General features: G+C 43.3%; 1 protein-coding gene across 1 annotated transcript; it reads left to right on the plus strand.

Annotated features, from left to right (window-relative positions):
• Positions 1–11,479: 11,479 nt before the first annotated feature.
• LOC123086448 (uncharacterized) lies at positions 11,480–13,489 on the plus strand. Its single transcript, XM_044508212.1, has one exon. It carries the CDS (start codon positions 12,034–12,036, stop codon positions 12,970–12,972), a length of 939 nt encoding a protein of 312 aa, XP_044364147.1. The 5' UTR covers positions 11,480–12,033; the 3' UTR covers positions 12,973–13,489.
• Positions 13,490–15,193: the final 1,704 nt, after the last annotated feature.

Here is a 15,193-nt window from a genome sequence, read left to right on the forward strand (position 1 = left end):
AATGTGTGCCCCTATAGCGCACACACCTTGATCTATCTAACCGTTTCTGTTTGTTGTGGCTAATCGCAAACAGTTTATCTGTATGAAGAGTATGCCATCAATCACATACCCCTTGATCTGGCTGACTGTTTCTGTTGTGTTGCATAATCATAAGCAGTTCATCCGAGTGAACTGCATGCCGTCAATCGCACACACACGTTGATCTGGCTGACCATTTTTGTTGTGTTGCCTAATCACAAACAGTTCATCCGAGTGAATTGTATGTTGTATATCGCACACACCTTCGTCTGTCTGACCATTTCCGCTGTTATACTCATCGCAAACAGTTCCTTCGAGCGAAATGTATGCCATGCATCGCACACATAACTATAATCCGAATCGTGTTTGATGTCTCCACCATCGCAAATGTTTTGTATCTTTTTTGACGGTTATTTTACATCACCGTTTGTGATTAATGCAGCGCACACAGTTTCGTCGAAGGGTCTCTGATTGAAGTGTCGCGTTAGCAGCATCCTGATGTCTGCTACACAACCTTCTTCTGGTAGACATTGTTGGGCCTCCAAGTGTAGAGGTTTGTAGGACAACAGCAAATTTCCCTCAAGTGAATGACCTAAGGTTTATCAATCCGTGGGAGGCATAGGATGAAGATGGTCTCTCTCAAACAACCCTACAACCAAATTACAAAGAGTCTCTTGTGTCCCCAACACACCCAATATAATGGTAAATTGTATAGGTGCACTAGTTCGGTGAAGAGATGGTGATACAAGTGCAATATGGATGGTAGATAAAGGTTTTTGCAATCTGAAAATATAAAAACAGCAAGGTAACTAATGATAAAAGTGAGCACAAACGGTATTGAAATGCGTTGAAACAAGGCCTAGGGTTCATACTTTCACTAGTGCAAGTTCTCTCAACAATAATAACATAATTGGATCATATAACAATCCCTCAACATGCAACAAAGAGTCACTCCAAAGTCACTAATAGCGAGAACAAACGAAGAGATTATTGTAGGGTATGAAACCACCTCAAAGTTATCCTTTTTGATCGACCTATTCAAGAGTCCGTAGTAAAATAACACGAAGTTATTGTTTCCGTTCAATCTATCATAGAGCTCATACTAGAATAACACCTTAAGACACAAATCAACCAAAACCCTAATGTCACCTAGATACTCCAATGTCACCTCAAGTATTCGTGGGTATGATTATATGATATGCATCACACAATCTCAGATTAATCTATTCAACCAACACAAAGAACTTCAAAGAGTGCCCCAAAGTTTCTACCGGAAAGTCAAGACGAAAACGTGTGCCAACCCCTATGCATAAGTTCACGAGGTCACGGAACTCACAATTTGATCACCAAAACATACATCAAGTGGATCACGTGATATCCCATTGTCACCACAGACAAGCACATGCAAGACATACATCAAGTGTTCTCAAATCCTTAAAGACTTAATCCGATAAAATAACTTCAAAGGGAAAACTCAATCCATTACAAGAAAGTAGAGGGGGAGAAACAACATAAGATCCAATTATAATAGCAAAGCTCGTGATACATCAAGATCGTGCCGAATTAAGAACACGAGAGAGAGAGAGAGATCAAACACATAGCTACTGGTACATACCCTCAGCCCCGAGGGTGAACTACTCCCTCCTCGTCATCGAGAGCGCCTGAATGATGAAGATGACCACCGGAGAGGGATCCCCCCCTCTGACAGGGTGCCAGAACGGGTCTAGATTGGTTTTCGGTGGCTACAGAGGCTTGCGGCGGCGGAACTCCCGATCTAGGTTTCTTTCTGGAAGTTTCAGTATATATAAGAGGTTTTGCGTCGAGAACAAGTCAGGAGGGTCTCCGGGCTCTCCATGAGGTAGAGAGGCGCGCCCAGGGGGTGGGCGCGCCCCCACCCTCGTGGGCAGGCCGAGACTCTTCTGGCCCAACTCTTTTACTCCATGTCCTTCTTCTGGTCCAAAAATAAGTTCCGTGAAGTTTCAGGTCAATTGGACTCCGTTTGGTTTTCCTTTTCTGTTAAACTCAAAAACAAGGAAAAAACAGAAACTGGCACTGGGCTCTAGGTTAATAGGTTAGTCCCAAAAATCATATAAAATAGCATATAAATGCATATAAAACATCCAAGGTTGATAATATAATAGCATGGAACAATAAAAAATTATAGATACGTTGGAGACGTATCACATCCCGCAGTAGTGGTTGAGCCTAGCTTATTTAGGTTTTGTGCTTGATAAGTTAAACGCTAGTTTTATTTCGCATTTATTCAAACCTAAACCATAAATTTTTTTCAAACGCCTACTCACCCACCTATAGGTGACATCCAGGTCCTTTCAAGCAGAACCCCGTCGCGATTAAGGAGTCGGTCTCAGTATGAAGGACCCTTGGAGCCCCACCCTTTCCGTAGCTGTGTATCGGTTGTTTGTCACCCTTCGACTACCCCTTTGGGTTCTCTAGTGTTGTAGTGTTGTCCAGTTGCTTAGTGCCCTTCGGCTACGTCGATAGTATCAAAGTTGTCATGGTTTGGTCAAAGTTTTCTCTTCCATTTGCGCCTCCCATAGTTTTCTGTCATGTTCTTTGCACTAGTTTGCTTGTGGTGCGCGAGGATGGTGCCCACAATGTCTAGGCTATGCATTTATTTTTGATGGCGTTCTTGTGTTGCCTTGGCAAAGCAAAGGTGCCCCTCATTGTGGGCTTCCCTGGGGTGTCCTCATTGTGTGTGTGTGTGTGTGTGTGGAGGGAAGGGTGCACAATTGTTTTTTGGTTCTCTGTTTTCTGTAATTCACGTGTGCTTTGGTTCATTTAAACCTATCTCGTAAGAGGTTGTGAATCTTCATAAAAAATATAGACAAAAATATTCATATGTATATCTCCTTGATTATTCAATAAAAAATTATAGTTTTAATTACATTTATAAATACCCCTTATGGGTGACACAATGGCAAGCTTTACTCTACTCTAGGATGCTAGACATGACAACTCATTGGGTTGACAACTAAGATGCACTATTTAGGGGCATACAAAGGGTATGCCAAATTTCACCAATTCAATATGAATTATATAAAAGTGTATCAATGAACATGTATGGCTAGGGGTTGTGCATCATATTGAGTGCATCCTTAGCAAACACAGCTTGACTTGTCTACCTAGCCAGGTATGACATCGTCGTGACATATGGGGCCATCTTTGTTAGCTTGAGAATAATAACATGGAGTAGAACACATCCTTGTGGGCAGCCAGGGACTCTTCTGGCCCAACTCTTTTACTCCATGTCCTTCTTCTGGTCCAAAAATAAGTTCCGTGAAGTTTAAGGTCAATTGGACTCCGTTTGATTTTCCTTTTCTGTAATACTCAAAAACAAGGAAAAAAAACTGGCACTGGGCTCTAGGTTAATAGGTTAGTCCCAAAAATCATATAAAATAGCATATAAATGCATATAAAACATCCAAGATTGATAATATAATAGCATGGAACAATAATAAATTATAGATATGTTGGAGACGTATCAAGCATCCCCAAGCTTAATTCCTGCTCGTCCTCGAGTGAGTAAATGATAAAAACAAAATTTTTGATGTGGAATGCTACCTAACATATTTATCCATGTAATTTTCTTTATTGTGGCATGAATATTCAGATCCATAAGATTCAATACAAAAGTTTAATATTGACATAAAAATAATAATACTTCAAGCATACTAACCAAGCAATTATGTCTTCTCAAAATAACATGGCCAAAGAAAGCTTATCCCTACAAAATCATATAGTTTGGCTATGCTTCATTTTCGTCACACAAAAAAGCTCACATCATGCACAACCCCGATGATAAGCCAAGCAATTGTTTCATACTTTAGTAATCTCAAACTTTTTTCAACTTTCACGCAATACATGAGCGTGAGCCATGGACATAGCACTATGGGTGGAATAGAATATGATGATGGAGGTTGTGTGGAGAAGACAAAAAAGGAGAAAGACTCACATTGACGCGGCTAATCAATGGGCTATGGAGATGCCCATCAATTGATGTCAATGTGAGGAGTAGGGATTGCCATGCAACAGATGCACTCGAGCTATAAATGTATGAAAACTCAACAAAAGAAACTAAGTGGGTGTGCATCCAACTTGCTTGCTCACGAAGACCTAGGGCATTTGAGGAAGCCCATTGTTGAAATATACAAGCCAAGTTCTATAATGAAAATTCCCACTAGTATATGAAAGTGACAAAACAAGAGACTCTCTATCATAAAGATCATGGTGCTACTTTGAAGCACAAGTGTGGAAAAAAGGATAGTAGCATTGCCCCTTTTTTTCTTTTTTCTTTTTTTCTTTTTTGGGCCTTTCTTTTTTTATTTGGCCTTTCTCTTTTTTGGGGACAATGCTCTATTAATAATGATCATCACACTTCTATTTTATTTACAACTCGATACAGAACAAAATATGACTCTATATGAATGCCTCCGACGGTGTATCGGGAAGGGCAATGAATCAAGAGTGACATGTATGATAAATTATGCATGGTGGCTTTGCCACAAGTATGATGTCAACTACATGATCATGCAAGGCAATATGACAATGATGATGTGTGTCATGATGAACGGAACGGTGGAAAGTTGCATGGCAATATATCTCGGAATGGATATGGAAATGCCATAATAGGTTGGTATGGTGGCTGTTTTGAGGAAGATATAAGGAGGTTTATGTGTGACAGAGCGTATCATATCACGGGGTTTGGATGCACCGGCGAAGTTTGCACCAACTCTCGAGGTGAGAAAGGGCAATGCACGGTACCGAAGAGGCTAGCAATGATGGAAGGGTGAGAGTGCGTATAATCCATGGACTCAACAATAGTCATAAAGAACTCACATACTTATTGCAAAAATCTACAAGTCATCAAAAACCAAGCACTACGCGCATGCTCCTAGGGGGGTAGATTGGTAGGAAAAGACCATCGCTCGTCCCCGACCGCCACTCATAAGGAAGGCAATCAAAGAAACACCTCATGCTTCAAATTTGTCACACAACGGTTACCATACGTGCATGCTACAGGACTTGCAAACCTCAACACATGTATTTCTCAAATTCACAATAACTCAACTAGCACGACTCTAATATACCATCTTCATATCTCAAAACAATTATCAAGTATCAAACTTCTCATAGTATTCAATGCACTTTATATGAAAGTTTTTATTATACCCATCATGGATGCCTATCATATTAGGACTAATTTCATAACCAAAGCAAATTACCATGTTGTTCTAAAAGACTCTCAAAATAATATAAGTAAAGCATGAGAGATCAATAATTTCAATAAAATAAAACCACCACCGTGCTCTAAAAAGATAAAAGTGAAGCACTAGAGCAAATGACAAACTACTCCAAAAGATATAAGTGAAGATCAATGAGTAGTCGAATAATTATGCAACTATGTGAAGACTCTATAACATTTAAGAATTTCATATCTTGGTATTTTATTCAAACAGCAAGCAAAACAAAATAAAATAAAATGACGCTCCAAGCAAAACACATATCATGTGGTGAATAAAAATATAGCTCCAAGTAAAGTTACCAATGAACAAAGACGAAAGAGGGGATGCCATCCGGGGCATCCCCAAGCTTAGGCTCTTTTTTGTCCTTGAATATTACCTTAGGGTGCCTTGGGCATCCCCAAGCTTAGGCTCTTGCCACCCCTTATTCCGTAGTCCATCGAATCTTTACCCAAAACTTGAAAACTTCACAACACAAAACTTAACAGAAAACTCGTAAGCTCCTTTAGTATAAGAAAGCAAATCACCACTTAGGTACTGTTGTGAACTCATTCTAAATTCATATTGGTGTAATATCTACTGTATTCCAACTTCTCTATGGTTCATACCCTCCGATACTACTCATAGATTCATCAAAATAAGCAAACAACACAATGAAAATAGAATAGTCTGTAGTAATCTGTAGGTTTTGAATACTTCTGTAACCCCCAAAATTCTGAAATAAATTTGTGGACCTGGGGAATTTGTCTATTGATCATCTGCAAAAATAATCAACCTAATCGCACTCTCCAGTAAAAAAATGGCAGCTAATCTCGTGAGCGCAAAAGTTTCTGTTTTTACAGCAAGATTGCAAAGACTTCACCCAAGTCTTCCCAGAGGTTCTACTTGGCACAAACACTAACTAAAAATAAAACCACATCTAAACATAGGCTAGATGAATTATTTATTACTAAACAGGAGCAAAAATCAAAGAACAAAAATAAAATTGGGTTGCCTCCCAACAAGCGCTATCGTTTAATGCCCCTAGCTAGGCATGATGATTTCAATGATGCTCACATAAAAGATAATAATTGAAACATAAATAGAGCATCATGAAGAATATGACTAGCACATTTAAGTCTAACCCACTTCCTATGCATAGGAATTTTGTGAGCAAACAACTTATGGGAACAATAATCAACTAGCATAGAAAGGCAAAACAAGCATAACTTTAAAACTTTAAGCACATAGAGAGGAAACTTGATATTATTGCAATTCCTATAAGAATATATTCCTCCCTCATAATAAATTTCAGTATCATCATGAATGAATTCAACAATATAACCATCACATAAAGCATCCTTTTCATGATCTACTTGTATGCAAAGTTGACACTCTTTCAAAATAGTGGGATTAACATTAACTAAAGTCATGACCTCTCCAAACCCACTTCCATAATTATCACAATAAGATTCAACACCCTCCAAAATAGTGGGATCATTACTTCCTAAAGTTGACACTCTTCCAAACCCACTATCATCAATATAAACATCATAAATAGGAGGCATGCTATCATCAAAATAAATTTGCTCATCAAAACTTGGGGGACAAAAAAATATCATCTTCATCAAACATAGCATCCCCAAGCTTGTGGATTTGCATATCATTAGCATCATAGATATCCAAGGAATTCATACTAACAACATTGCAATCATGCTCATCATACAAAGATTTAGTGCCAAACATTCTAATGCATTCTTCTTCTAACACTTTGGCACAATTATCGGAATCCTTATTTTCACGAAAGACATTAAAAAGATGAAGCATATGAGGCAACCTTAATTCCATGTTTTTGTAGTTTTCTTTTATAGACTAAACTAGTGATAAAACAAGAAACTAGAAGATTTGATTGCAAGATCTAAAGATATACCTTCAAGCGCTAACCTCCCCGGCAACGGCGCCAGAAAACTTGGGGGACAACCTTCTTCTTGTAGACGTTGTTGGGCCTCCAAGTGCAGAGGTTTGTAGGACAACAACAAATTTCCCTCGAGTGGATGACCTAAGATTTATCAATCTGTGGGAGGCATAGGATGAAGATGGTCTCTCTCAAACAACCCTATAACCAAATAAAAAAGAGTCTCTTGTGTCCCCAACACACCCAATACAATGGTAAATTGTATAGGTGCACTAGTTCAGCGAAGAGATGGTGATACAAGTGCAATATGGATGGTAGATAAAGGTTTTTGCAATCTGAAAATATAAAAACAGCAAGGTAACTAATGATAAAAGTGAGCACAAACGGTATTGCAATGCGTTGAAACAAGGCCTAGGGTTCATACTTTCACTAGTGCAAGTTCTCTCAACAATAATAACATAATTGGATCATATAACAATCCCTGAACATGCAAGTCACTACAAAGTCACTAATAGCGGAGAACAAATGAAGAGATTATTGTCGGGTACGAAACCACCTCAAAGTTATCCTTTCTGATCGATCTATTCAAGAGTCCGTAGTAAAATAACACGAAGTTATTGTTTCTGTTCAATCTATCCTAGAGTTCATACTAGAATAACACCTTAAGACACAAATCAACCAAAACCCTAATGTCACCTAGATACTCCAATGTCACCTCAAGTAACCGTGGGTATGATTATACGATATGCATCACACCATCTCAGATTCATCTATTCAACCAACACAAAGAACTTGAAAGAGTGCCCCAAAGTTTCTACCGGAGAGTCAAGACGAAAATGTGTGCCAACCCTTATGCATAAGTTCACGAGGTCACGGAACTCGCAATTTGATCACCAAAACATACATCAAGTGGATCACGTGATATCCCGTTGTCACCACAGATAAGCACATGCAAGACATACATCAAGTGTTCTCAAATCCTTAAAGACTCAATCCGATAAGATAACTTCAAAGGGAAAACTCAATCCATTACAAGAAAGTAGAGGGGGAGAAACATCATAAGATCCAATTATAATAGCAAAGCTCACGATACATCAAGATCGTGCCGAATTAAGAACACGAGAGAGAGAGAAATCAAACACATAGCTACTGGTACATACCCTCAGCCCCGACGGTGAACTGCTCCCTCCTCGTCATGGAGAGCGCCGGGATGATGAAGATGACCATCGGAGAGGGATCACCCCCCTCCGACAGGGTGCCGGAACGGGTCTAGATTGGTTTTCGGTGGCTACAGAGGCTTGCGGCGGCGAAACTTCCGATCTAGGTTTCTTTCTGGAAGTTTTAGTATATATAAGACGTTTTGGCGTCGAGAACAAGTCAGGGGGGGCTCCGAGCTGTCCACGAGGTATGGAGGCGCGCCCAGGGGGGTGGGCGCGCCCCCACCCTCGTGGGCAGCCCAGGACTCTTCTGGCCCAACTCTTTTACTCCATATCCTTCTTCTGGTCCAAAAATAAGTTTCGTGAAGTTTCAGGTCAATTGGACTCCGTTTGGTTTTCCTTTTCTGTAAAACTCAAAAACAAGGGAAAAAAACAGAAACCGAAACTGGCACTGGGCTCTAGGTTAATAGGTTAGTCCCAAAAATCATATAAAATAGCATATAAATGCATATAAAACATCCAAGGTTGATAATATAATAGCATGGAACAATAAAAAATTATAGATACGTTGGAGACGTATCACATCCTGCAGTAGTGGTTGAGCCTAGCTTATTTAGGTTTTGTGCTTGATAAGTTAAATGCTAATTTTATTTCGCATTTATTCAAGCCTAAACCATAAATGTTTTTAAAACGCCTACTCACCCCACCTCTAGGTGACGTCTAGGTCCTTTCAACCGGAACCCCATCATGATTAAGGAGTCGGTCTCAGTATGAAGGACCATTGGAGCCCCACCCCTTCCTTAGTTGTGTATCGGTTGTTTGTCACCCTTCGACTACCCCTTTGGGCTCTCTAGTGTTGTAGTGTTGTCCAATTGCTCGGTGCCCTTCGGCTACGTCGATAGTATCAAAGTTGTCATGGTTTGGTCAAAGTTTTCTCTTCCATTTGCGCATCCCATAGTTTTTTGTCACGGTCTTTGCACTAGTTTGCTTGTGGTGCGCGAGGATGGTGCCCACAATGTCTAGGCTATGCATTGATTTTTGATGGCGTTCTTGTGTTGCCTTGGCGAAGCAAAGGTGCCCCTCATTGTGGGCTTCCCTGGGGTGTCCTCATTGTGTGTGTGTGTGTGGAGGGAAGGGTGCATAATTGTTTTTTTGGTTCTCTGTTTTCTGTAATTCACGTGTGCTTTGGTTCATTTAAACCTATCTCATAAGAGGTTGTGAATCTTCATAAAAAATATAGACGAAAATATTCATATGTATATCTCCTTGACTATTCAATAAAAAATTATTGTTTTAATTACATTTATAAATACCCCTTATGGGTGACACAATGGCAAGCTTTACTCTACTCTAGGATGCTAGACATGACAACTCATTGGGTTGACAACTAACATGCACTATTTAGGGGCATACAAAGGGTATGCCAAATTTCACCAATTCAATATGAATTATATAAAAATGTATCAATGAACATGTATGGCTAGGGGTTGTGCATCATATTGAATGCGTCCTTAGTAAACACAGCTTGACTTGTCTACCTAGCCAGGTATGACATCGTTGTGACATATGGGGCCATCTTTGTCAGTTTGTGAATAATAACATGGAGTAGAACACAACATCTCAGTTGAGGTGAAATTTACTCATAGAAGTTTTTTGTAAAGAGAATTTGTCCAAAAGTTCGTCGGTTCAAAGAGAACACTTGCTCTGCCTTTTTCGATCGAAATATAGATGTGGTAATATTAGATTCCATCTCTCATCGATGAACTTTACAAAAGACCCTTGAACAATTATAGCATGGGTCGTCTGTCGCCACCGCGACGAAGCCGGCAATCCCGCCTCGCCCCATCCATCTTCTTCGACGCCGCGAACCGTCCCTGCACGGCAATCCTATGCCATCACATCCTCAACATCGTCTCTATCCAGGAAATCTGATGGTCGGAGGTCTCTCCTCCCAAGGAAAGGCAACTAGTGTTTATGCCTCCCGCCGGCGGGGCCGCCGATCTACCACGTCTCCTATGGCCTTAGAGTCATGGGTGCGCGGTGAATCCTGATCCTTGTTGGGGGGAGGCTCCATTTTTAGATGCTTCTTCAAGTTTTGTTAGGGTTTCTATCTTGTTCAGGAAGAGATGGCGGTGACTCGAAGATGAAATAAGGTTCTCCCTGCCTAGCCCCCATCCCGGTGGTGCGTCTAGCATCGTCAGAGGGTGTGTGGAGGTGTGTCTGCGGCGGATCTCGCGGGATTCAGTCGATGGTTGTCTTTGGTGGATCGTCTCGGACCCGGTCTTCGTTTGTCTTTGTTCGTGTGTCTTCAGGTCAGATCATTTCGATCTACGCTTCTCTTCATCGACGACGGTTGATATTCTGGTGTGTTGGTCTTATGTGGCCTGAGCACGACGATTTTTCGACTGTTTACTATAATAAGTTGTGACCTGGCTCTGGTGAGGGAGGGGCGATGAAAGTGGCACGCTTTCGGCTCAATTCAGTGCTTGTAGTTGTTGCTAGTCGGTGTACGGATCTGAATGCAATTTTTATTATTTGTGATGTTCGTTGTGGTGTCATGATTGAAGACAAATAGATTAAAAGTTTTCCGTAAAAAAAATCTAATGGCCGGAGAGTATATTGTGATTTTATGAAATTTATCCATTCCATTGTTGCGCCAGTAGACCCGTTAATACCGTTATAGAACGATGATAACCAGGTCTGGAATCCAGTCGTTGGCAAAGGACTCGACAAAAGTCTAGCAATCACGCTCACTGCCGGTGGGCTTCAGCTCGGTCCCACACCTCAGCGACCTACAAACATAGGGCTTTACAAAAAGACCGCACCACCTCGCAAATCATCTCTCTCAGGACAGGAGCATCCAAACGTTGGGAGCAAAGGCGTTCTCCGCCGGCCGCCCGAGCCGGCACGCCCGGCCCCACAGGTCAGTCAGCAGCACCGCCATTCTTACAGAAAAGCCCCCCTCCGATCTCCCGTACACAAACGAACCCCTCACGGCTGGACCCCACTCTCCAGCGAGCAGAAGCCCAGCTGTCCAGGGGCAGAGCGGTAACTCCGCCGGGGCGGACGTGCCAACTGTGAGCCCGCGTATTTTATTGCGGGAAAAAACCAGGGGGGGATTTATTTCCATCCGAGCCCCTGAGAAAATGCGTCCCCATTAAAACCTCTCTCCTTCCTTCCTGTCTCTCTCTCTCCCTAAAATCTCTCTCCTTCACCTCACTCTCTCTCCACCCCAACCCCCGCTGCCGAATCCCCAAACCCCCGCCGTCGCAATCACCCGCCCGTGGGGGCAGCCGCGCGCGGATTTCTGTGGACTCCGGCGTCCCCGGCCCGGATTGATCCCGCCGCCCCTGCTCCCCTCCTCCCGATTCTCGCCATCCAATCCTTCCTTTGCTCCCTTCCTTTCCCGGCCGCCTCCCTGGTTTCTTGCCGAAATTGCCTGCCACCTGTTTGGACTCCGGACGCGCGCATAACTTGCCTCGCCATTGCGGCTGCTCTGCTCAGCCCGGCTGCTTCCTTGGATCTGCTAGCTCGCCTGCCGCCGGCCTCCGGGCCGCGCATGCCCGTCCTCCCCCGCTCCGAATCTCGTCCTCGTTTCGGAGGCCCTCGTCGTATGCGGATGAGGAGGGGATCCTGACCTGACTCTTGCTCGGCTCCGGCGGTCCCCTTCTTGGATCCTCGCTCGCGGCGGAGGCGTGCCGGGATGGGTTTCTTGATCTGCGCCTGCCTCCTCCAGCTGCTCTTCTTGGGCTCTTCTCCGGCGGCGGCGCAGTCGCCGTCTCCGGCGAGGGCCCTGGACGCAATGCTGCAGGGCTACGCGTACCGGGCCTTCGTCCGGCCGCACACCGGCATTGTCTACAACGGCACCGTGCCCGCGGACCTCGCCGGCGTCGCGGTGTCCGGGCTCCGCCTGCGCAGCGGCAGCCTGCGGAGGAAAGGCTTCTCCGACTATTTCGAGTTCAGCATCCCCCCTGGCGTCATCGTGCAGCCGTACGTGGAGAGGGTGGTGCTCGTGTACCACAATTTGGGCGAGCTGTCGGAGAAGTACTACCCGCTCCCCGGCTACACCTACCTCTCGCCCATTCTCGGCCTGCTGGTCTACGACGCTGCCAACTTGTCAGCAGCGGGGTTGTCCGAGCTGAGCATCGTCGCGTCAGGGAGCCCCATTTCTGTGAGTTTCAGCAATGTGAGGGCGGTGCCCCCAGGCAGTCCAGCGCCGCAGTGTGTCTGGTTTGATCTGGATGGCGTGCCACAGTTCCGGGGCTTGGAGGCAAACAACGTGTGTGCAACGTATCGCCGAGGGCACTTCTCCATAGTGGTGAACTCCAGTGAGGTTGCTCCTGCTCCAGGGCCTTCAGGCGCAATTGCCCCACCGATACCGACTAATGGTGGTCGTGATAAGGGTAGTTCGGACGCATGGAAGATTGCTGTCGGCGTTGTTGGGGGCGTCATTGCATTGGGTCTGTTGGCTTTGCTTCTGGTATGTTTCGTCAGATATAAAAGGGAAAAGAAGATGGAGGTGATGGAACGAAATGCGGAGGTCGGGGAGACTTTGCGCATGGCGCAGGTTGGGCGGTCGCAAGCGCCTGTAGCGTTGGGAACGCGAACAAAACCTGTGATTGAGAGCGAGTATGTTGTGTAGTTGATCTTTGGTGTTCTGCAGAATTCAGGCAACAGCAGCAATGCTCTATGATGATGCCCTGAGATGTGGAATTGTCCACCGGTCAGTTGAGGCAGAACGCATTCCATGTCAGTGAGGGTGCTGTGAATTGCTAGGTTTAGGGTTCAGCCGCTGCTCCTTGCGGGTAGCAAATTCTTTTGGCGGTTCTTATTAGGACTTGAATTGTTCTGCAATGGTTGCTGTTGATGTTCATAGTCGCCATGTTCCTTGTTGGGTTCATCTGCAAGCAAGCAATGGAGAAGAGATATTTGTCATGCCAGATTTGGAATCCTTCGATTATTTTTTCATTGTTGTATTCAGAAGGAAAATGGGCCTGGCAATAAGGCTGAGGTAATATTCATTGCACATGCCATTGTGCTGTTCCAGTGAAATTCATACAGGTTCCAACTCAATTCCATTTTGGTGCCTTTTAGCTTCTCCTGTTTGGACAAATGTTTAATACAATGTAAATGTTTACTCATTTAGTTTGGTTTGGTAACTAATCTGCTTATTTAGATTTCATTGTTGCTTGTTTTAAACATGCAGTCTGTATGCAGTGAGAACCTTCCTTTTTTCTTCTCAGAAAGGTTCTCATTTCTGTCTGTACCTTCTTGATGATCCAACCTTGTGATTTAAGAATTAACATGCAGTCTGTGTGCAATGAGAACTTTCCTCTGTCTTCTGAGAAATTTTCGCATTTCTAGTTGTACCTGATTGATGATCGAACCTTGTGATTTAACATTCAGTCTGTCTGCAATGAAAATTTTCCTTTGTCTTCTTAGAGATGTACGCATTTCTAGCTGTACTTTCTTGATGATCGAACCTTATGATTTTTTTTCCAAAGTAATACTAAACTCTTGAACTTACAAGGGTGTCATTGTTATTGTTTGTCATTAACAATTTTAGTTTCTTTCATGCTGAGTTGGGTAAGAATGGCTTGAATGCAGCTTTATAAAATAGCAAAAGAATGTTTAATTGGTGTAAGTGTGATCAAACATCAAAATGAAGATAGAGCAGATGATTTGATAATTCTCTGCTAACAAAAATGAGAGAATTATATTTGTTGGTATAATTTTGGGTCAGTCTGCTGTTTCAAAGTTAGTTAGCACTTTAGGGTATTATTTTTCCAGCATAGTGTTGTTCGCGAGGCATTGGATGATGGACGGCGAAAGCAAGGTGCATTTACATTAGAATAATTTAGTTTCAAGTTCGTTGCATAAGTCCTGTCTTTAGTATTGCTCATCACCTTTACTTAGGCTGGCCATGGGTCTGTCCTCTGTTTCTCGCACTTTAACAATCGACAAGGTAATTTAACAAAGGCACTTGACCGAAAGTCGAAACTCAGGTGGAGATACTTGTCACAAAATCCCCTTGGGTGGAGGTCATGAGCAATCTATAATTCGACAGCCTGCCTCTGGTCCAACCTTTTGGAGCATGCTGTGCTCCTTTAGGCAGCATTGTTCTTTGCTGTCAGTCATGGGTGCACGTTCATCCGATCATTTCCATGCTGGATATGGTATAAGCTGATCATTTCCATGTTGCAGTATCAAATAAGCACTAGGAGGCTTAGAATAGCCGTCACTTTGCTGATCATGTTTTAGTGGTCAAATGTTTCTGTCACATGAAAATTTCAAACTAGATACCCACATTCTGTACTATTTTTTTAAGAATACGGTGCTGAAGTTGAGCGTTGAAAATTTTCCAGACGAGATATAAACATATCCTTTCTGTAGTGGTGAGTGGTGCTGAAGTGTTCTGCAGAAGCAACCCTGAGTAGTATAATGATGGTGCTAAGCTGGTAGCACTTGCCTGCACTTAGAGGCAAATGTAATCAATTTTGTACTATACAGGGTTAGTCCTGCACGCATGTGAGCGGCACCCTGATCCTTGCAGATCCTGCCAACTTATGCCAGCCAGCTGAAACGAATGGAATAGAGGCAAGAAACAAGCACAAGCCAGGCCACTCGCTCGCTCACGCAGATGATGGCAGAATGTTCTGGGGCTTTGTTGCCCTTGTTGCGAGGCCATGCCTTTCTCTTTGGCTGTGGCTGTACAACCCAGAACCCAAAGCGACAGCATCCATGTCTCGGAGAGGGCCGGGGCCAAGGCCAGCTAAGAACCCGGAAATTTGGCCCGATTTTCCCAGGAAATTGCCTTGCTGTTTCCTTACCAATGTGTGAGATTTTGGCCCGGAAACTCGAAT

The sequence above is a fragment of the Triticum aestivum genome, chromosome 4A (genome assembly GCF_018294505.1).
Source record: "Triticum aestivum cultivar Chinese Spring chromosome 4A, IWGSC CS RefSeq v2.1, whole genome shotgun sequence".
Classification (NCBI taxonomy): Eukaryota; Viridiplantae; Streptophyta; class Magnoliopsida; order Poales; family Poaceae; genus Triticum; species Triticum aestivum.